The following is a 23,254-nucleotide window of genomic DNA, read 5'->3' as shown; positions in this document are numbered from 1 at the left end:
TGTCTTTTCATGCATGATCAACCCCCATGTTCAGGTGCTGGAATTAAAGTTCACCATCAGGGATGCAGCTGCTGGTGTACAGTACAAGTATACACTGAGCTGCAAGGGTTGAGTGCATGATGTCAGCAGAAGGTTGGGATTGTTGACAACTAGGACACATGGCCAACCAGCGGATTGGCAGAATGGGCCATTTTTTTAAATGGTAAGTATATTACAAAGATGTTAGGGACCCTAATAATGGAATTTATATCACAGATGGGGCTCAAACAATCCTCTAAAGGCCCATTTACACTGAGCGATGATCGCTCAAAAATTGCTAAAGAGCGATTGTTTGAGCGATCATCTTTGTGTCTAAACGCGCACCCATCGTGCACTGCTAGCTGATCGTTAAATTTAGGCCAGCCTAAAAATCGTTGTGTGGTCTTACCAGCAGTTCTTCGCGGGTAGTGCTGATAGCATTGTTTCCTGTCCGAGAACAAAAGAACTGAAAACGTCCTCACATTATTAACTGCTTTCAGCTAAAGGCTTCATTTGCACACTTAATTGCTCTTGAGTAGCTACTAAATAGTTTATGCAAAATGATCGCTCAAAGCTGTCACTCAAGCTGTTGTTTGAGCGATCATCGCTCCGTGTAAATGGGCCTTAAGGATGACTACAAATCAACAAGATGATCAGAGATGATTATAAGAAGTCTTACCGTTTTTCATTAAGACGGCCTCTTCCACCTTCCAGAAAAGAAAATAATGTAAATAACCTAAAAAATAATAATTCCACCAAAACTGGATGTTAAGTAAATCATTACTGGTGAAAGGAACTGTACCAAATACTGGTGCTTCATATGACAGACTTAAAGGGGTTGCACCACATTTTACTTTGATAATTGGACAGGTGATATAAGTACAATCAATGGGGGGGGGGGGGGGGGGGGTTTCACCACTTAGACCTCCAGTGATCCGAAGAACAGGGGCACTGTGTCCTCCACTCATCCTTACTGCAGGCGCACACCAACCCTCACAGTAAGGAGGAGTGCCACTCCATTCATCTTCAATGGGAAGGCGGGAGAGAGCCAAGCACTTGTACTCACCTGTTACTGTCAGCCCCACGCAGCAAATACGCTACCACCGCTATGCGTTTCAGAAGAAGGGGGATGGGATCCTTCTTCTTGGTCAATGGGGTCTCATCGGTGAGACCTCCACTGATCAGACTTATCACCCATCTTATGGATAGGTGATAAAAATCAGTTGTGGTAAAACCTCTTTAACCCCTTAAGGACATGCCCTATTTTGGGATAAGAATGCAACAATTTTTGGGGGGATTTTCATCTTCTCTTTTAAAAGCCATAACTTTTTTTATTTTTTTGTCGACATGGCCGTATGAGGGCTTGGTTTATGCATTGCAAACTGTTTTTATTGGTAGCAATTTGGGGTATCTATAATATATTGTAAAACTTTTATTAACTTTAAATTTTTTTACACTGTTAACTGTGCAGCATAAATGACAAGACATTTTTTGCTGCTTGGTATGATTATGAAAATACCAAAATTCTTATTTTTCTTTGGGTTTTGCCACATTTTTACAATAAAAACCTTTTTTTTGAATATTTTTTTTACATTACAGTATTCAAAGTCCTATTACTTTTTTATTTTTCCACGGACAGAGCTCTGCAATGGCTTGCTTTTTGCATGGCGCGTTATAGTTTTTATTTGGTACCATTTTGGGGTACATATGGCTTTTTAAAATCACTTTTATTGCAATTTTTGGGAGGTGAAATGAAGAAAATAGACATTTGCCTCAGTTTTTTAAATGATTTTTACTGTTCCGGGTAAATAGTGTGTTCAATTTATTATACAAATCATTATGGATAGAAAGATATATGTGGGATTTTAATTTTTTTATGCAAGTAGGGAAAAGAGTGCAACAAAAAGGGTTTTATTTGCAATTTTTTTATCTTTTTGTTTACACTTTTTCTATTCCTGTAGGGGACTTCTATACTGCAATGCCTTATTGCTTGTAATAGTGATCATAGGCAATGGCAATCCGGGATGTCAGCATCATGGCAACCCATCGGCCCTCTTCGATCACATTGCAGGGGTCCGATGACATCACAGAGGAAGCGCCCTCCCTCTGTGAACCCTTTACATGCTGCGATCTGCATAGATCTCAGCATCCAGGGGGTTAAAAGCGGAGATCAATCTTCTCATTGATCTTGGGTGTTGCAGCAGGAGGCGGGCTATCAGAAACAGCTGGCTTCCACTGCGGCATGGCGTGGACGCAGATTTACATCCTGGTGCGTTAAGTACCATGCTGCCATGGATAAACTTCCGTCATATAACATTAACTTAACTTCACACTGGTAACAAAATTGAGCTTTTTTTTGCGTTGTGATGCCGCGAGAAATCGCATGTATGTGAAGCCCATGCTTTCCAATGGGTTCCTTCACATTAGCAATATTTTGTTTGATACCACTTCGAAAGAAAAAATCGTAGCATGTTCCATATTGCGATTTTTGGGGATTTTTTGTCGCCCAGGTTTCTCTATGGAGCCTGCCTTTTTGACGCATCGCACAAAACTGTAATTTTCGTGTGATGTGACTTTAACATTAAAAACTCCTATTCTCCTTCTCCCAAAAACATTGTGGCAAAATCGTGAAAGAAAATCACATTGTTTTCGCTGTCTCGCAGGAAAATGATGGGAACACATGTGCGATATTACAATTTTATCACGCCGATATAGCTGTCGCCCGTGTCTATGAGGCCTTTGATTTATGAGCTGCATGCTGCATAATAAATTTGGCTAACCTTGTTCCAGAAATTGAACTCAAGTGTTCTGGAAACCCATAGAACTACAGATCCCAGGAGTGCAACGTGACACAATCCACTAATAGTTACAGCGCAATATCAAGAAGTGCAGAAAGGAGCACTAAAACACACGACCTTATATATATCCACACCTGCCTGCCGAGAGGTGTGTGAATATAAGAGAGAACGAATAGTGCCAGGGGGTAGGGGGGGGGGGGGGGGGCTTTTCATAATTCCCCCCCTCCCCCTTCATTCTCTCTTTTTATTATATTAGGATGGCCAAAACCAGAACTAAAAAAATTTATTCCTTCTGCCGAAGTTTCTGAAACCTGTTGGGAACATGGAGTCTGTTCAATAGGGGTCACCTGTTTGATTAAAACGTGGACATAAGGAATAAAAGCTCTTATGAGCGCAGGAATTTTTTAATAATGTTTTAGTTTTTGTTCTGTTCTATTTTGGCCATGTCAGTCACGTATATTTTTATTTTTTCCCTGCAAGCATGTATGAATATCTGCATAGTTCTCTCTAATGTTCACATACATGTGTGTGTACATATGTGTTGTGTGTACAGCGGTCCTTTATACACTTCTTGAGAGCAAAAAAAAACACATGGGCGCACATGCTAATATGCTCGCCGCTACGAATCAAAGTTTGATTAAAAAAGCCGAGAAAATAGGTCGATTGATTTCAGTGTTTCGTTCCGTGATGCCAACCATGATTCGCACGCCTCAATACGGGACTAAAACATGCTCATATGTTTAAGCCCTGATATTATGCTTTTATTATTAATCCCTTTAAAGATCAGATACTTTTTAATGATTTTACCCATGTGGTGGTTTTATAATCGTATTTTTTTTCCTGGCTTGCCAAAAGTATTTTTTGCTGTATTTTTTCCCTACACATATATTGCTATTTTTAATACATTTTTTTTACAGAATTTTTTTTTCAGTTTTATTATTTTATTTGGGGTAAGAAAATTCTTTAATTTATATATTTTTTTTATTTTATAACGATTCTTTATTTAGGTTAAACTAAAATGTGTTCACCATTTAGTGTTTGGAGATTTTGATAATTTGTATACTTTCAGATTACAGGGTGCATATAGCAACTAGGGTGGCCCAAAAAAACTCAACTTTCAACTAAAAAGCAAGACACTAGAGATGAGCGAACGTACTCGTTTCGAGTACTTACGCACCCGAGTACCGCCATTTTCGAGTACTTCAGTACTCGGGTGGAAAGATTCAGGGGGCGCCGGGGGGCGGGGAGAGGCGTGGCGGTGCGGGGGTAGCAGCGGGGAACAGGGGGGAGCCCTCTCTCTCTCCCTCTCCCCCCCACTGCTACCCTCCGTGCCGCCACGGCGCCCCCCGAATTTTTTCGCCCGAGTACGGAAGTACTCGGAAATCGCGGTATTCGGGCGAAAAAGGGGCATGGCCGAGCACGTTCGCTCATCTCTACAAAACACCCTCTAATTTTTTCCTTTTAACAACCCTTCGTTTGGGGCAGTTTCAGGTTCTTATGTCTACGATGAGGTTGCGCTCAGAGACCAGGAATTTTCACACTTTTTACTAATGACGATGAAGAAGAAAAAAAAAACTGTTTCTTCAAGTCGTGGAAGCAAATCACAAAACTGTTCCAACACAGATTTACCAAGACGTCTGCAATCCAGTCCGTAAGTGCTGACTGACAAGTATTTGTGTCGGAATTTTGTGTATTTTCATATATTTGGAGGTATTTTTGGAGGCACAGCACACGTTTACATTGTCAGGACAAAGGCCGTTGTGAATACTTAATGATGTAAAGTATACTGGGGGTTTGTAAAATCAACTATTAATGCTGAAGACGCAACAATTATTGACGGATTTTCATCTCCATTATTCAAAAGCCATAACTTTTTATTTTTCCGTTGACGTGGCTGTATGAGGGCTTGTTTTTTGCGTGACGAACTGTAGTTTTTATTGGTGCCATTTTTGGGTACGTAGACTATATTGTAAAACTTTTATAATTTTTTTTTATAATAGCAGAGAGAGAAACCACATCAATTCTGCCATACTTTTTTGGGGTTTTCCTTTACAGCGTTAATCACGCAGCATAAATGACACAATACATTTTTTTTGTGGGTCAGTACCATTACAACGATACCAAAATTCTTATTTATTTTAGGTTTTTCCACTTTTCCGCAATAAAACCCTTTTTTTTTTTAAATAACTATTTTTTTTTAATCGCTGCATTCAAAGTCATATAACTTTTTTATTTTTACATGGACGGAGCTGTGAGGGCTTGTTTTTTTTTTGCGGGACGAGCTGTAGTTTTTCTTGATACCATTCTGGGGTACATATGGCTTTTTTGATCACTTTTATTGCGTTTTTTGAGAGGTAAAATGAGAAAGATTAGCATTTTGCCTCAGTTTTTAAGGAGTTTTTTTTACACTTTTTGCCATGCAGGATAAAAAGCAGTTTCAACTTATTATACACGTCGTTCCGGATACAACGATACCAAGTATGTGGGATTCTAATTTTAAAAATGCTATTATGGGAAAAAGTACAAAAAAAGTTTTTATTTATTAGTTTACACTTTTTATGTCCCTGTGGGGGACTTGTACAATAGCTCCTATGATCGCTAAGATAATGCATTGCAGTCCTGTCCTGCAATACCTTATCGCTTCTTACAACGATTCTAGGCAATGGCAAAGCAGGTCACCTGTAGCTGGTGTCCTGTTACCATGGCAACCCGTCAGGCTCTCCGCGATTATATCGCAAGAGTCCGATGACGTCACAGAGAGAGCACGCTCCTTTGTGAACCTTTTACACGCCGCGATCTACATAGATCGCGGCAGTAAAGGGGTTAACAGCGGGAGTCACTGCTTCGACGCACCCCCGGATAGCACGGGATCTCTTGTGTTCTCACACTATCCCCAGGACGTAAGTGTATATCCTGTTATGTTAAGTACCCCTCTGCCAAGACATACACTTACAGAGAGAAAGAGACAGAGTGAGACACACCTTCTGCCCTCATGTGTTGAAGATGGAAGAAGGGGAGAGGTTTCCCGAGTGCAAGAATCAGCATGAATTGTAAGTGAGCCCCAGAGAGAAAGTGAGCAGAGAGCAAGTTCAGTCTTCCAAGGCCTAGTGCAGAGGTACTCAATCATTTGTTTTGTCACGCCTGCACGTCCTGAAGTCTGGGACCGCTGGGTGGAGGTACTATATAGTCATTGCTCACACTCAAGCATCCTGAAGTCTGAGTCCCGCTGAGTGGAGGTACACATCTTTTTTTTTTTTAGTCACACACAGGCATCCTGAAGTCTGGGTCTGCCATCTGGAGGTACGCTAGATTCTCTAATACCTGCACTATTCAAACTTGCTATTTGTGCCTTGTATCCCTAATGTAAATGTTTCCAGTAAAAGTTATTCCACGCCCTGACCGTTCCCAGGGGCTTGAGGTACTATACTTCTGTCTGTGGCTCCTTTATTTCCCTGCCGATGTTCAAGCCGCGTTTTTTTCAATGGGACTTTCTAATGTTAAAATCGCATTGCACAAAAATCATAAAAGCACAAACTTGCGATTTTTGTGTGATGCGATTTTAACATTAGAAAGTCCCAATGAAAAAACGCAGCGATATCACAGCATTAAAAAAAATGCTAGTGGGTAAAAGCCCTTAATCCCGCGCCACATAATTACTATCGGCCAGGATTAAAGCCCCAGACCAGGCACAGTATATTTACGCTCCTGTATACAAGCGCTTCCTCCCAGATCCCCTGGCAGATGATCACATTGCCTTCTTTGAGAGCACCTGACCACAGAGAACATCCGCATTCATAGTCTTACTTTTGTGATTCCTGTCTTTTTTTTCTATCTGCTGTTTCTTTAATTAAACACAACTTACATCCACCAGACGCTGAAGCTCTGAAGGTACCACTTCTGTTAATTTGATGCCTTCCAGTGTTACATTATCTGAGGTTGCTTGATCTCGCCTTTGAGGTTGATGTTGGATGGGAGTGGAATCTACCGAACATGAGAAAACAGTTTACCATCACGTTTAGATAAATGGAAAGTGTTTGTTACATCTGCTTGGCGCACTAAAGCGCCACTCCTCAGAAAAGATGCAAAAGTGTCCATTTAAAACCGCAAACACACACATAGAGTACTTGCACGGACCAATTGCATTTCTCCAGGAGGAAGAATGGATAATGGTCTCTAACTGAACAGGGAAAGAGGGGCACCCCTGCCTAAAAGTGGAGTCATCGTCTCGAGAGAGGCGGCCCACTGTCTTCTACAGAAATGACTATCCCTGATCAGGGAGCTGGAGAGATGCACTAAACACACATGGAAACGGCACTATTCACACACACTGTACACAGAACAGGACTGCACATAAAGCACATGTCTGGCCACTTGCACAGACATACAACACAAGTCACGGTTCACATCAACATGCAGTTTAACACATACCACATAGAACAGGACTGTACACACACACGTCTGGCCACTTGCACAGACTGATAACGCAAGTCACTGTTCAGACCAACGTACAGCAGGTAGTGCAAACAACACGGATCCCACCCAGATCTCACATGAATACCAATGGCAAACCATAGCTAGTCCAAGCGTCCTCACTCCAGGGAATAGGGAGAGTAAGTCACCGTGCTGACATAGGAAGCAGTGTCAGGCATAACCCATCTGACACACACATAGGACATCAGACGTCGGGGAGCCACACCTGCCCAGGGATAGGGAGAAACCTGCAGGTTGCCTGCACCTGTGTGGTCACCATACCACACACTATACAATGAACGCATCCTGGAAAGCAAGGAGGAGAGGGACAGCAGGTGTCCAGACTGTCTTCAGGGGAGGAGAGACACTTCAAACAAGCATGCAAACACCAGCTCTGAGTGGGATAAACAGTGATACATAAGGCACTAAAATTACCAGCAATCTCTCCCAAGAGTTTGCTGCTCTTTATCTGCTGCAGACCAGGGGGATTGGTTGCTGGAAAATACCACAACGAGCCAGCTCAAATTAACCCCTACCTGTGAAGCTGTGCACAAGGAAATCTGTAGAACCACAGGTTCCAGATGCTAACCTTAACAATGTTATTCAGGCCTCACATCTTTCTAGGATGCTAGAGCTTATAAGTTATGCAAACCTTTGCACTGCTAGCCCCATTTTTGTGCTCCAATGCATCAAAAATTGAGAAAAAGAACTCTGCAAATAGTCTTCATTGAAAAACAAATTCATGGCTGGCCTTAGTTACATGCAAGCTGTGTAGTTGCACAGGGCCCCGGCCACTAGCTTGTAGCAGAGGCACCAGGTGGATGTAGGCTGGGGACAATTACCCTGCTTATGACCTCATGCCCAGCGGAATAAGACCTGGTGCCCCCCAGAGACCCTATACCAGTGGTGGTGAACCTATGGCATGCGTGCCAGAGGTGGCACACAGAGCCTTCCCTACTGGCACGTACCACCATCGGCTGCTCACCACTTGTGAATACCGGCAGGAGCCGCAGCTTCCCTGCAGGCATTCACTCAGCTGCGCTGCTAGTAGCACTGATCCCGGTGCACACTGTGACATCAGTGTGCAGCTGGGATTCTGCTCCCCCGACGTCTCCTAGTGTATTATGTCGCCACCGGAAGTAAGGGGTGGCGATACAATACACCTGTCACCCAACTGATTCACACCCACAGCTTCTGATTGGCTTGGGGCGGAGGACTGCCGCAAGGCTGAGAGCAGCGGGCCCGAGGCTGCGAGCGGAAGCACAGGCAGTGCAGAGCCTGCCCAGCAGCCCCAGCATACAGGAAAGCGGCGAGGCTGGGAGCGCCGGAACAGAGGACAGCGCCGACCCTGGGAGCTGCAGCGGCAGAGGCCCAAAACTGTGAGTGAGGGAGGGGAGGGGCTGCTGTGAGATGTCACTTTTACTGGCGACTGCTGTGGGTGTCACTATTACTGCGGGCCACTATGGGATGTCACTATTACTGCAGGCCGCTGTGGGTTGTCACTATTACTAGGGGCCGCTGTAGGATGTCACTATTACTGGGGGCTGCTGTCGGGTGTCACTATTACTGCGGGCCGCTGTGGGGTGTCACTATTACTGCGGGCCGCTGTGGGGTGTCACTATTACTGCGGGCCGCTGTGGGGTGTCACTATTACTACTGGGGGCCACTATGGGATGTCACTGCTACTGGGGTCCGCTGTGGGGTGTCACTATTACTATTGGGGGCCGCTATGGGATGTCACTATTATACTGGGGCCACTGTGGGATGTCACTATTACTGGGGGCTGCTGTGGGGTGTCACTATTACTGCGGGCTGCAATGGGATGTCACTGTTACTACTGGGGGTCACTGTGGGGTGTCGCTATTTCACTGGGGCAGCTGTAGGATGGCAAGGCTGTTTTAAAATAGACAACGTGCAGATTTTGGGTGCCCACCCACTAGCGTTTTTTTACTGCGAAATTCGCAGCGTTTTTTTTTTCTGCAGGGGTCTTTGGGCTATGGGACATGCAAAGCTAAAATCGCGATCGCGCAAAATCGCGATATCGCGGTAAATCACGATTTTGCGCGATCGCGATTTTTACATTACAAGTCCCATAGACCCCCTGCAGAAAAAAAACCTGCAAATTTCGCAGTGAAAAAAAACGCCAGTGGGTGGGCGCCCTTTGACTGCTTTTTGGATGCGGAAATGCTGCAGAATTTTCCACAGAAATTTTCGCTGAGGACGTTCTGCAGTATTTCTGCATCCAAAAAACAGTCAAAATCTGCACCCTGGCTATTTTGAAGCAGCCCTGTCCTTTGTAGAACAATGGGGGTAAAATCGTACATCGGGATAAGCCCCGCCCTCTGATGTGTTGGCACTTTGCGATAAATAAGTGGGTTTTGGGTTGCAGTTTGGGCACTAGGTCTCTAAAAGGTTCGCCATCACTGCCCTATACTCAACTCTGCACTGCGAGTGTCTTTCCCTGCAAGCCGGCGCTCATGGATAGTGCAGCACATGACATGCTGGCGCTGGGCTATGACGGGTATTCTCGTTGTACTTCTGCAGTTCTCACTGCGGTAGTATAGTGTGACTGATGGCTTCCACTGACCGCGTGATTTTCCGCACAGAATAGAACATGCTGCAATTCTACCCCGCGAGCAGAAAATCACAGTTGATTTCCGCTCGTGGGCAGGGGAGAATTGTTTACCACAGCATGTCTATGGACGGACACTGCTGCGGAATTCACGGCGGGTGCCTGACCATGAATTCCGCAGCGATAATCTGTCCGTGGGCATTCGGCCTAAGTCTTCCTAACCAGATGATCTTCTTTCTCCATGTTTCAGTGTCTTATTAAGCTAGCACTCTTCCTGGCTCTGTCTCTGATGTTCCATGGTTCTGCTGTCAGCCCATTGGCACACTGCAACACAATCGCTTAGTTCTGCTACTATATTTCTGTTATCAGCTTGGTTTTAGTATTTTATCTATGTATTGAGGTAGGTTTGTCCTGCCATGTCCCCCGGTCCTCCTCACTACACCCCATGCATTGAGGACAGGTTTCGTTGAGCAGTGGTTGAGAGTGCACGCTACTGCTCCATTCACAATCTCTGGGCCCGATAAGCCATTCAAGCTACTCCTCACTGAGGAGACAGGGGTGCGGTGAGGAAGATGGGGCATTTTTGTTATCATTAAGGTCCCATCAGTGAGGTTCCCAGTGATCTGAGGACATCTGATAAATAGCAATAAAACCCCTTTAATATTTTTTGTAACAAGATTATAGAATTTAGGCGTCCGGTCAAATATAAGCAGTTCAGAAATGTACTGAATTTACTTCATCGTAATCTTACCGGAAGACATGTCTGGTGGATGGCAGGGTGGGGATTTATCTGCAGTAAGAAGCAGAAACATCAAGATAAATTAATGCTATCAGATACACTGACTATCAGTAGTCCCACAGTGGTGCCTCATATCTACATGGTGACTATATGTCTGAATTTCTATTTCTATTCTAGTGTGGGAAGACAGCTCAGTAGAGTGCGGGTTTGTGGCAGTCAGAGATGGAGACAAGTATTTAAAGGGGTTGTCCCGCGCCGAAACGTTTTTTGTTTTTTTTTCAACCCACCCCCCACCCCCCCGTTCGGCGCGAGACAACCCTGATGCAGGGGTTAAAAAAGAACACCGGACAGCGCTTACCTGAATCCCCGCGCTCCAGTGACTTCTTACTTACCCGGTGAAGATGGCCGCCGGCATCTTCTCCCTCCGTGGACCGCAGGGCTTCTGTGCGGTCCATTGCCGATTCCAGCCTCCTGATTGGCTGGAATCGGCACGTGACGGGGCGGAGCTACACGGAGCTACACGGAGCCCCATTGAGAAGATAAGAAGACCCGGACTGCGCAAGCGCGTCTAATTTGGCCATTAGACGGCGAAAATTAGACGGCAACCATGGAGACGAGGACGCTAGCAACGGAACAGGTAAGTGAATAACTTTTGATAACTTCTGTATGGCTCATAATTAATGCACAATGTACATTACAAAGTGCATTAATATGGCCATACAGAAGTGTATAGACCCACTTGCTGCCGCGGGACAATCCCTTTAAAGTCCAAGTGCAGGCGTGACCTGCGTTTATGTCAGTCCAGAAAATCAAAACAAATCCAGCCTTAGCTTCAGGCAAGAAAACAACAGTCCAACATTAGGATAATAGGCAGTCCCTGCGTGTACAGGTCACGCTCAGCAGGTGCACCACACAGCAGGGCTTTTACCTCCAGCAGGTATCGCAGGCTGCCAGGGTCCAGCAGCCATCCAGACTCTCCCTGTGTCAGTGCACACTGTTATTTATATACACCTCAGCACCTGTGCTGATTAACCTTGCACTTACCCCGGAGTGAAGGAAATGGAATGGATGGCCCCACTACCAACCTGCTATCCATTCCAAAAATCCAGACCCAAAGACTTTTAAAGAAACCATCTCCAGCAACTACTTTCTGGAGATTACATTGCACTCCTGGAATTTCATGTCTCTAACAGCGGGACATGGACTTCCTCCAGCCCCACTAGGCATAATAAAGGAACCTAGGTGCAAAGTAGCGACCATCCACTATCACACCACTCGGTATCTCACATACCCTCCCCCTCTGCTTGAACCTGTAGGGGCAAACATTTTTAACTAACCAAGCAGTGAGTTCGGGATAACGCATCAGCATTGCCTTGCAACTTCCCCGCCCTGTGCTCTACAACAAATTTAAAGTTTTGTAAAGTAAGGAACCACCTAGTCACCCAAGTGTTTCGCTCTTTGGCCTGACTCATCCAGGTGAGAGGGAAGTGGTCTGTCACCAATCTGAAATGTCATCATAGCAAATAATACCGTAGGGACTCTAAAGCCCACTTTATCGCCAGACACTCTCGTTCCACGATGCTATAATCTCTCTCTGCGCTGGTAAGTTTCCTACTAAGATAGGTGACTGGGTGGTCCTCGCCTCTAACCACTTGGGAAAGGACAGCCCCCACACCTACATCAGAAGCATCTGTTTGTACTATGAATGTTTTGCTGAAGTCGGGAGTAATTAAGACTGGCTCTCTACACAGGGCTGACTTTAACTTCCGAAATGCCTGCTCAGCCTCGTCATTCCACTTGATCATGGTGGAACTTCTTCCCTTTGTTAGCTCTGTCAAGGGCGCTGCTATGGTGGCGAAGCTAGGGATGAACCTGCGGTAGTAGCCTACAATCCCTAGAAACGCTTTCACCTGTTTCTTGGTCAATGATTGGGGCCAGTTTTGGATGGCGTCTACTTTATTAATTTGGGGCTTAAAGGGGTTGTCCCGCGGCAGCAAGTGGGTCCATACACTTCTGTATGGCCATAATAATGCACTTTGTAATGTACATTGTGCATTAATTATGAGCCATACAGAAGTTATAAAAAGTTTTTCACTTACCTGCTCCGTTGCTGGTGTCCTCGTCTCCATGGTTGCCGTCTAATTTTCGCCGTCTAAAATGGTCGAATGGCCAAATTAGACGCGCTTGCGCAGTCCGGGTCTTTTTATCTTCTCAATGGGGCTCCGTGTAGCTCCATGTAGCTCCGCCCCGTCACGTGCCGATTCCAACCTGTTTCGGCGCAGGACAATCCCTTTAATAACTCCTCTTCCTATTATGTACCCCAACGTACACTCTTGAGGTTTGCCGTTAACCCTGCATCCCTGAGGGAATCAACTACTGCCTGTACTTTTGCCAAGTGACGCCCCCAGTCATCATTAAATATAATGATGTCATCCAGCTAGGCGGAGGCATACCAATGGTGAGCCTTCAGGATGATATCCATCATTCTTTGGAAAGTAGCCGATGCCCCATGTAACCCAAAAGGTAGGCAGACATACTGGAAGAGTCCCTCGGGAGTAGCAAGAGCAGTCATTTCTTTGGCCTCGTCGGTAAGTGGAACCTGCCAATACCCGTTAGTCAGGTCCAAGGTAGAGAAGAACCTAGCATGTCCTAGCCTTTCTATTAGTTTATCTAGTGGCATCGGGTAGGAGTCAAACTTTGAGACTTCATTCAACTTCCTGAAGTAATGCAAAACCTCAAGGTGCCATCAGGCTTAGGAATCAGGACAATGGGACTAGACCAATCACTTTTTGACACTTCAATGACCCCAAGGTCCAACATCTTTTTTACTTCCTCTGATATAGCCTATCTACGAGCTTCAAGAATTCTGTAGGGTTTCACCCGGACCCGTACGTAAGGTTCCGTCACGATGTCATGTTTGATCACTGGCGTACGTCCCGGTAGTTCCGAAAATGCATCCGTGTTTCTAAACACAAACTCCTTTGCCTCCTGTTTTTGCACCCTAGATAGGGACCCTGAGATGGCCACTTCAGGATCTTTGTCCATGGACTTCACAAAAACCTGGCTGCTCGGCGCATTCACAGCTGCCAGAGACTCTTGTTCTTTCCAGGGTTTAAGCAAATTCACATGGTATACCTGCTCCGGCCTCCTCTTGCCAGGTTGGTACACTTTATAGTTGACTTCTCCTATGCGCTCAAGCACCTCATAGGGCCCCAGCTATTTGGCTAAGAACTTGCTCTCTACTGTAGGCACCAAAACTAACACCCTATCTCCCGGGCAAAAGGTTCTGACTTTGGCCGACCTGTTATAGACTCGACTCCTGTGCGTGTTCCAAATGTTCCTTCACGATGGGCATGACAGCTGCTAACCTGTCCTGCATCACTGAAATATGTTCTACAACACTTTTGTAGGGGGTGTGTTCACTTTCCCAAGTTTCTTTGGTGAGGTCGAGGAGACCGCGTTGGTGTCTACCATACAGCAGTTCAAACGGAGAAAAACCTGTGGAGGGGGAACCTCACGTATTGCGAACATCAAGGCTGGCAGCAAACAATCCCAATACTTTCCATCTTGGCTGACCACCCTTTTTAACATACTCTTCAAAGTTTTATTAAACCTTTCGACCAGGCTGTCAGTTTGCGGGTAATATACTGAGGTACGCAGTTGTTTAATCTTTAGAAGTTTGCACATCTCTCTATTAGTTTTGACATAAACGGAGTCCCCTGATCGGTAAGGATCTCTTGGGAATACCGGTGAGGGAGAACATCTGGAACAGCTATTGGGCAATGAATTTGGAGGTGGTGTTTCTCAGAGGGATTGCCTCCAGATACCGCGTGGCATACTCTAGGATGACCAGTATATACTGATGTCCCCTAGCGGACTTCACTACTGGACCGTCTAAATCCATGGCAATCCGGTCAAATGGTACCTCGATAACGGGTAAGGGCACCAACGGACTCCTGAAATGAGATTTAGGGGCAGTTAATTGACATATAGGACATGAGGCGCAATACCCCTTAACCTCCTCATGCACCCCGGGCCAATAGAACCTTTGCAACACTCGTTCGCGGGTTTTTTCACTCCCCAGATGACCTCCCAGCACATGTTTATGAGCCAGGTTGAGAACTACCCGGCGATATGGTTGGGGTACCACCAGCTATTCCAGTTCTTCCCCGTGCACCTTATCCACTCTGTACAACATATCATTGTTAACAGCCATATAAGGGTAGGCCTCACTCCCACCTGGAGTTTGAGGTACACCGTTTATTTTTTTTTACAGCCTCACGGGCCCGGATCAATGTTGGGTCTTTCAACTGAGCAGACCCAAAATTTTCACGCAACACCTTAAGTTCTGGAACCTTAAGGAACTTCTGCCGGGCTTTCAGTGTCACCAACCAGTATAGCTAGTGGACCACAGACACCGTCACTTGTGGTCACCCCTACTGCGGGCACGGCAGTATCTGCGTCATACAGCTCAGGGCTTACCTCCTGACACACAACATTATTAGCAACATTCTTATTGTCCAAAGTCCTTTTCCTCCACATGGCCCAGAACAGTGGAAAGTCCCTTCCGATAATAGCCTCATGCATTAGGGGCTTAACCACTCCTACCTCGTGGGTAGCTGTGCCGCAGGGGGGGGGCTATTTATACGGTAGGGTATTCCCGAGTGTCCCCGTGGATGCACAATACACCCACTCGGCCTCCATTGTAAGACGTTGAGTTAACCAACAAACCATGTACTAGTGTCAAAAGGCTTCCAGAGTCCAGCAAAGTCTGTACCAGAAAGTCCCCAATGTTCACCGAACATACCTGCGGCTCATTCCTGGAGAGGTTTTATGTGGCTAGCACGGGGCATGCATATAGGGAGACCCTCCACCCGGTGCTGCAGTCCATGGGCTCGGAGCCTAGGGGGCAGTGTGCCGCAGCATGACCCCATTCGTGGCACCGCCAGCACTATAGGTGTCCGGGGTCCCACTCTCGAGCGCCCTGATGTGGGCCAACCACTGGCTCACCCCCTGAGCTCCCTCCCTTCTTCCACATAGGCCCACTGGGAGTAGAACATGGCATAGTCTTACCAACTCGACTGGATCCCTTAGCCTCTCTGTCGCAACCCCATCTGATAGATGCTTGTAACAGTTCCTCCGTGGCACAGTACCTCTCAACCAGATTCACGAGGTGGTTGGCGTCAGTCAGCCCAGCCTGTCCCACCCAACGCTGCACCACAGGTGGCAAGGAATGGTGGAAGATATCCAAAACGATCCTCTCTACCATTTGAGCAGGAGTGCAGTTCTCTGGCTGAAGCCACTTGGAGACAAGGTGTATTAAGTCATGCATTTGGGACCGCGGTGGTAGGCTCTCCGAGTACCTCCAGGCATGTACCCGGCCTGCACGAACTTGTATGGTCACTCCCAGTCGTGCCAAGATTTCGGCCTTCAGTTTGGCATAGTTAAGGGAGTCCAATTCACTTAGGTCGTAATAGGTCTTTTGGGGCTCTCCCGACAGAAAAGAGGCCACAACATCTGCCTGCATTTGCCACCATATGTGGGAAGACAGTTCGGTAGAGTGCGGGTTTGGGGCAGTCAGAGATGGAGACAAGTATTTAAAGTCCAAGTACAGGCGTGGCCTGCGTTTATTTCAGTCCAGAATATGAAAACAAATCCAGCTTTAATTTCAGGCAAGAAAACAACAGTCCAGCATTAGGATAATAGGCAGGCCCTGCCTGTACAGTTCACGTTCAGCAGGTGCACCACACAGCAGGGCTTTTACCTCCAGCAGGTATATCAGGCTGCCAGGGTCCAGCAGCTATCCAGTCTCCCCCTGTGTCAGTGTACGCTGCTATTTATATGCAACACTTCCTGGCCCACCCTCAGCACCTGTGCTAATTAACCTTGCACTTACCCTGGAGTGAAGGAAATGGAATGCATGGCCCCACTACCAACCTGCCATCCATTCCAAAAATCCAGGCCCAAAGATTTTTAAAGAAACCATCTCCAGCAACTACTTGCTGGAGATTACATTGCACTCCTGGAATTTCATGTCTCTAACAGCGGAACATGGACTTCCTCCAGCCCCACTAGGCATAATAACGGAACCTAGGGGCGACGTAGCGACTATCCACTATCACGCCCCCTAGTACCTCACAATAGGCATTACTGACTGTACAGTTAAACTTCTCTTGTAGATAGATAGATGGATGGATAAAGTTTAAGACCTTTTCCATTTTTTTTTACATTTTGTTTTGTTGTTGTGGCCTTGTGCAAATTTAAAAAAATGGTTTTTCCCATCATCCTGCACTCAAGACTCCATAATGACGAAGTGATAACTGGAGGTTAGAAAGCATTTAAAAAAAATTAAAAACTACCATTTTGCATTGTCATAAGTATTGAATCCCCTTGGTATGACACTTCACCTGTCACCAGTGGGAAATTCAGATGATTGGCATGGTTCTTCTCCTACCTATCTGACCGCTCATTCAGCGTCTCCTTTGCTGGCTCCACCTCCCCTCCTGTTCCCCTTGCTGTTGGGGTCCACCAGGCTCAGTTCTCGGCCCTCTCCTTTTCTCCATCTTTACAGCCCCTATTGGACAGACCATCAGGAGTTGTGGCATCCAATACCTCTACGCTGACGACACTCAGCTATATACCTCTTCCTGTGACATCTCTGCGCCTTTCCTCCAAAACATCACCGACTGTCTGTCCTAGTGTCTCTAACACTATGTCCTCTCTCTACCTGAAACTAAACCTCTTAAAAACTGACCTACTGGTATTTCCACCACCAACTAACTGACCTCATCCTGACATTTCCATCCCAGGGTGTGGCACCACCATAACTCCTAGACAACATGCCCGCTGCCTTGGGGTCATATTTTACTCCGATTTCTCTTTTACCCCCTACATCCAATCTCTGGCACAAACATGTCAGCTGCACCTCAAGAATATCGCAAGAATCTGCTCTTTTCTCACTGCAGACATGCTAAAAACGCTTATTGCTGCCCTTATCCACTCTCGGCTCAATTATTGCAACTCGTTGCTGATCGGCCTCCCCCGCACCAGACTCTACCCTCTCCAATCCCTCCTGAATGTAGTAGCCAGGCTCATCTTCCTATCCAGCCGCTACTCAGATGCCTCTGCCCTGTGCTGGTCACTGCACTGGCTGCCCGTCAAATACAGAATTCAATTTAAACTCACTACCTTCATCCACAAAGCCCTCCACAGCGCAGCACCACCCTATATTGCCTCTCTCATCTTAATCCATCACCCAGCCTGCGCTCTGCTAATGAAACTAGACTGCGCGCCCCTCTAATTTGAACTTCTCATTTCTGCCTCCAACACTTCTCCAGAGCAGCACCAGTCCTCTGGAACGCACTACCAAAGGATACCCGGTCAATCTAGGACTCAAAACTTCAGGCGTGCTCTAAAAACGCACCTCTTCAGGGAGGCATACCGCATTTCCTACACAAACCCCTCTGTACGCCACCTGATAACATACTCCCTGACCTACTGACTCCAATCCTTGCCAGCCACCATCAACTGCCCTTGCAGTCACACCGATTTTGCCATCACACGTCTAAATGTCTGACCATTGTCTATGTGTATAGCATCCCTCACTCTCTATCTCGCCATACCGTGCACATCTCCAGCCCTTTACCTTCTGTATCACCCCATTACTTGTAGTATGTAAGCTCGTTGGAGCAGGACCCGCACCCCTATTGTTTCCATCAGCTGATTACTATGTAACTGTGGTTCTGTAATTTTTGTACTTTTGTCTTTCTGTTTTCCCCCTGTCTATGTAAGAGCTGCGGAATATGTTGGCGCTATACAAATAAAGATTGTTATTATTAAAAGCCCCCCTCCCCTGTCTATATAAGGTCTCACAGGTCACAATGCATATTACAGCTAAAACCAAGCCATGAGGAGGAAAGAACCCCCACTGGTATTAGAAATGAAATCTTGGGCACAGATATGACAATGCATTTTCCCTGTCTCTCTTTTAAAAAGTTCTCCCTATTGTTTCCCTAATTTGCACTAGACTGCCCCTCAGTCTGATCCTTCATAGAAGCTGCCTGTACTCTCTACCTATACTGTCCCCACTCTCTCGCAAGATAGACAAAATTAGCTTTTTTGACATTTTTTTTGTCATCGCGTACACTGTGCGGATTAATAGGGTGCTAACTTTGGGGGGGGGGCATGTTCTGGGCTTGGAGGGGCTTGGAGGGTCATCTGAATGAACACGCAGTTGGACCAGCAATGTAGAAGGCCGCTCTCACACATGCCACCTGTCACATCTGTGCAGAGACCGAGCACAAGCTCAGCACGGACACAGGGCGGTGACAACCACAATAGTACGGACCGTGCGACACCAAAGTTCACCACACCGCACGGTGACAGGGAACATACAACTGGTAGAAAAACCGTTAACACTGAAATGCGAGACGGTGGCACCAACTCCAGGGAAGAAAGGAGGCCTGGCCATAACTAGCTGGAAGGGTGTCAGGGACCTACCTAAAGCAGGGACATCGCCTTGATAAAAGGCGGCCCAATGGTCTTTTTTCTGGGGCCTGAATGTACGTATAAGAACCCCTGGAGAGACGCACCGATACGCAACATAACAGAAAAGACAAACAACTAAACAACAGGAAAAGACCCAGCAGCTACTTATCTGCCGTTACAGAACACCCGGCACAGTAAAGCTCCAACTCCAAGTACTCCACTGTGTACAAAAATAAGCAGCAACAATCACCAGGAGGGCAGTGAATCAATAGCTATTCAACACCTGGAACCATGGCAGAGTAAATAGAGAACCACACCTCCACCTTACTGTCAGGCATGGCTAATCCAACATGCAGTTATGCATCAAGGCAGACAGCAATGGCCGATACTGCACATGATGCATTAACCCTAAGCCTGCTTGACCAGGCACCTGGTCATAGCCTGTGTAAACGCCACCATGCCATGATGTTGTCATGACCGACAAGCCGCGACAGTACCCCTCCTCTGAGGAGGGGCCTCTGGACCCTTAGGCCCTGGTTTACCAGGATTTTATTTGTGGAGATTCTTGACCAAACGTTCTGCGTTGACCTCAGCCGCTGGAACCCACATGCTCTCTTCAGGACGATACGTCTGCCAATACACCAGATACTGCAGCGAGTTGCTGACTCGATGAGAGTCAATAACATGGCTGACCTCGAACTGCAGATTCCCGTCAACCAACACTGAAGGACGAGGCGACAACACCAGTCCGGGATTCACCACCTTCTTAAGTAATGACTTATGGAATACATCAGTTATTTTTAGTGATCTGGGAATCTCCAATCTGAAAGACACCGGGTTAATGCTCTCAGTAATCTTAAAAGGACCAATAACCATGGTCCCAGCCTAAAAGATGGTTGTTTAAGCTTGATGTTCCTTGTGGACAACTAGACCAAGTCATCTACCTGAAAGCTAATCCCCTCGGATTTATTGTTATCCACCACCCTCTTGTAGCTTCTGACCGATCTTTTGATATTTCGCTGCACCTCCTCCCAAACTGCTTTGAGGTTGGACGAAAATTCATTCTCTTGTGGTACCTTCGACGTGAATTTAGAAAAAGAACCAAAACACGGATGGAAACCATAATTGCAAAAGAACGTAAATATGCCTGTAGACGCTAACGATCTGTTGTTCAGAGCAAACTCTGCAAGAGGCAAGTAACCAGACCAGCGATCCTTATTTGGGACTCTGGTTACACCTCTCCGTCTGGCCATTTGTCTCAGGATGGTAAGCAGATGAGAAGGATAGTTGTATGCCTAACTGGCGGCACACAAAACGCCAGAACCCAGATACAAACTGTACCCCTTTATCAGAGACTATGTTAGATGGTACCCCATGTAACCTAACAACATGAGCAATTAACAGTTTAGCCAACTTCTTAGCATTAGGTAAGCCAATCAGAGCCACAAAATGACACATTTCACTGAAACGATCAACCACCACCCATATAACAGTGTTTCTCTCGGAGGACGGCAAGTCTGTGATAAAATCCATAAACATATTAGTCCAGGGTCTCTCCGGCACTGGTAGAGGCAACAATTTCCCGGCAGGGAGATGCCTAGGTGATTTGGCTCTAGCACAAACCTCGCAAGCCGACACAAAACAAAAGATATCACGTCTTAACGACGGCCACCAAAAAGTGTGAGTATTATTGATGCCAGGATAACCTGCCAGAACAGAGCTATGCATCTCCGAAAGTATCTGAAACCTCAAATGAAGTAGAACAAACAGTTTATCTTTAGGCAAGCCAGCCGGCGCCAAATCTTGTGCCTTATGGATCTGCTCCGCAAGATCGAGGGACACTGCGGACACCACCACCCCCTCTGACAGGATGGGTGCAGGGGGTTCATCTGAGACGACAAACAAAACTCCTAGAGAGAGCATCAGCCCGGACATTACGACTGCCAGGTCGGTATGTGACCACAAAATCAAACCAAGCAAAAAACAATGACCATCGAGCCTGGCTAGGGTTAAGTCTTTTTGCTGATTCCAAATAAACAAATTTTTGTGATCGGTGATAGCTGTCACCTTATGTTGGGCTCCTTCCAAGAGATGTAGCCACTCATCAAATGCACACTTAATGGCTAACAACTCTCTGTCCCCAACGTCTTAGTTCTGTTCCGTAGAGGTAAATTTTAGTGAAAAAAATGCACAAGGACAAAAATTCCTTATTTCGCCAGTGCTCTGAGACAGAGCAGCCCCCACCCAGACCTCTGAAGCATCCACCTCAACAACAAAAGGCTTGGCCGAGTCCAGTTGGGAGTTGATGCAATACACCTCTTCAAAGTCTCAAATGCAAGAATTGCTTTAGGAGACCATTCATGAGTAAAAAAAACCTTTTTTTGTCATATCGGTAAAAGGTTTGACCCTCTCCAAAAACCCGCATATGAACTTGCAGAGTGATAATTCGTGAACCTCAAGAATCTCTGAAGAGCCTTCAAATTCTTAGGTTGGACCCAGTCCAGAACAGCTCGGACCTTACTCGGGTCCATCTTAAATCCCTCTGGGGTTATAATATGCCCTAGAAAAGAAATCTCCTGTACTGGGAAAGTACACTTCTCTCTCTTGACAATTAGGTCATTTTCACGGAGAGCTTGCAACACCTGTCGAACATGCACAATATGACAATCATAATCAGAGGAAAAAATAAGGATGTCATCCAAATAAACCAACACAAACTGTCCGATGAACTTCTGGAGAACCTCATTTATGAAAGCCTGAAATATTGCGGGGGCACTGATCAAACCGAAATGCAACACAAGATTTTCAAAATGCCCCTTGGGAGTATTGAACGCTGTCTTCCACTCATCCCCCTCTCTTACCCGTATTAAGTTGTATGCCCCCCGCAAGTCCAGCTTGGAAAACCAGCGGCCACCCATTAACTGGCTAAACAAATCTGGAATGAGCGGTAATGGATAAGGATTGCGCTTATTGATCTTATTGAGTTCCCTAAAATCCAGACATGGTCACAGACCCCCATCCTTCTTCTTAACAAAAAAGAAGCTGGCAGCTACTGGCGAATTAGATGGGCGTATGTGTCCCTTTCTCAAACTGTCTGTGATATACGCTTGCAACCTGGAATGAGGTCAATAGTGCAATCCCCCCCCCCCCCCCCCCCCCGCTATGAGGTGATAACTTGTCCGCTCTCTCCTTGGAAAAAGCGTCAGGAAAATCCTTGATCTACTCAGGTAACTCCTCAGTGTGTACCGCAGAGACATTGACTGACATGAAGTTCTGTCTACAAGAAGGGTTCCACTGGACCAAGTCTCCTTTTACCCAGTCCACCACTGGGTTGTGCAACTTCAGCCATGGCAAACCTAACACCACCTGTGTAGGAAGTGATTCCATGACGAATAACATTATTTTCTCAGTATGAAACAACCCAATCTTGAGACAAACGTCTGCCACAAAAAATGTTAAACATTTCTGGGAAGCCAAGCTGGGGGCCGCTTGTTCTCTGCATCCAGCTGTTCCCCGCTGGGAGCGCCCGGCTGTCACACAAAAGATTATCGCTCAAAAGATGGCTTTTGAGTATATTTTGCTCGATAATCGTTGTGTCTAAATGGGCCTTAAGCCTCCTCTGTATCCAGGCTCACTTGTATACACACAAACCACACAATACCACTTCCCCTGTCCTGTATGTATATATATATATATATATATATATATATATATATATATATATATATATAACGCTACCACCTCTCCTGTGTATATAATCCCTGTGTATACACACTGCACAGTACCACTTCCCCCCTCTATATGTATTTGCACTCAGTACGTGCTGCTTCGTATCCAGTCTATGACTCAGGTCACATAAATACCTGCAGATGCTGAAAGCAGCAGTTGCTCCTCTGCTCTGACTGCTGTGAGGTCTCTGGGAGTTACTCCTCTGGCCTCTCTGCACACATGGCACCCGTCACACCACCATTTCCTGCCCAGCACTCCCTCCTCTATCTCTTATTGTTTATCTGTAACCCTCTAGTCACAGGGCTTGTAACAAAGTGTCGGATACTCCCCAGCAGCAGAAGCTTCATCACAGAGATATATTATATCATCTCAGAGAAGAGCCTTAATGAAGCAGACCCCCTCCAGGGAGTGCAGTAGGGTATATGGAGGCGCTAGAGGGGC

The 23,254-nt window shown here is 46.2% G+C and overlaps 1 protein-coding gene across 1 annotated transcript in view; it reads right to left on the bottom strand.

The window, feature by feature from the left end:
• The window catches only part of LOC136610914 (uncharacterized), a 33,663-nt gene extending 10,655 nt beyond the window's left edge, over positions 1–23,008 (bottom strand). Inside the window, exons 1-4 of the mRNA XM_066590106.1 lie at positions 22,948–23,008; positions 10,610–10,648; positions 6,679–6,797; positions 698–725 (exon numbers count right to left, since the gene is read on the bottom strand). Coding sequence (XP_066446203.1) covers positions 698–725; positions 6,679–6,797; positions 10,610–10,619 — 157 coding nt within the window. The 5' untranslated portion in view covers positions 10,620–10,648; positions 22,948–23,008. The remainder of the gene's footprint in view (positions 1–697; positions 726–6,678; positions 6,798–10,609; positions 10,649–22,947) is intronic.
• Positions 23,009–23,254: the final 246 nt, after the last annotated feature.

Source organism: Eleutherodactylus coqui, chromosome 2 (genome assembly GCF_035609145.1).
Source record: "Eleutherodactylus coqui strain aEleCoq1 chromosome 2, aEleCoq1.hap1, whole genome shotgun sequence".
Taxonomy (NCBI): domain Eukaryota; kingdom Metazoa; phylum Chordata; class Amphibia; order Anura; family Eleutherodactylidae; genus Eleutherodactylus; species Eleutherodactylus coqui.
The sequence above is the reverse complement of the archived record's forward strand: the minus strand, read 5'-3'. Positions and strand labels throughout refer to the sequence as shown.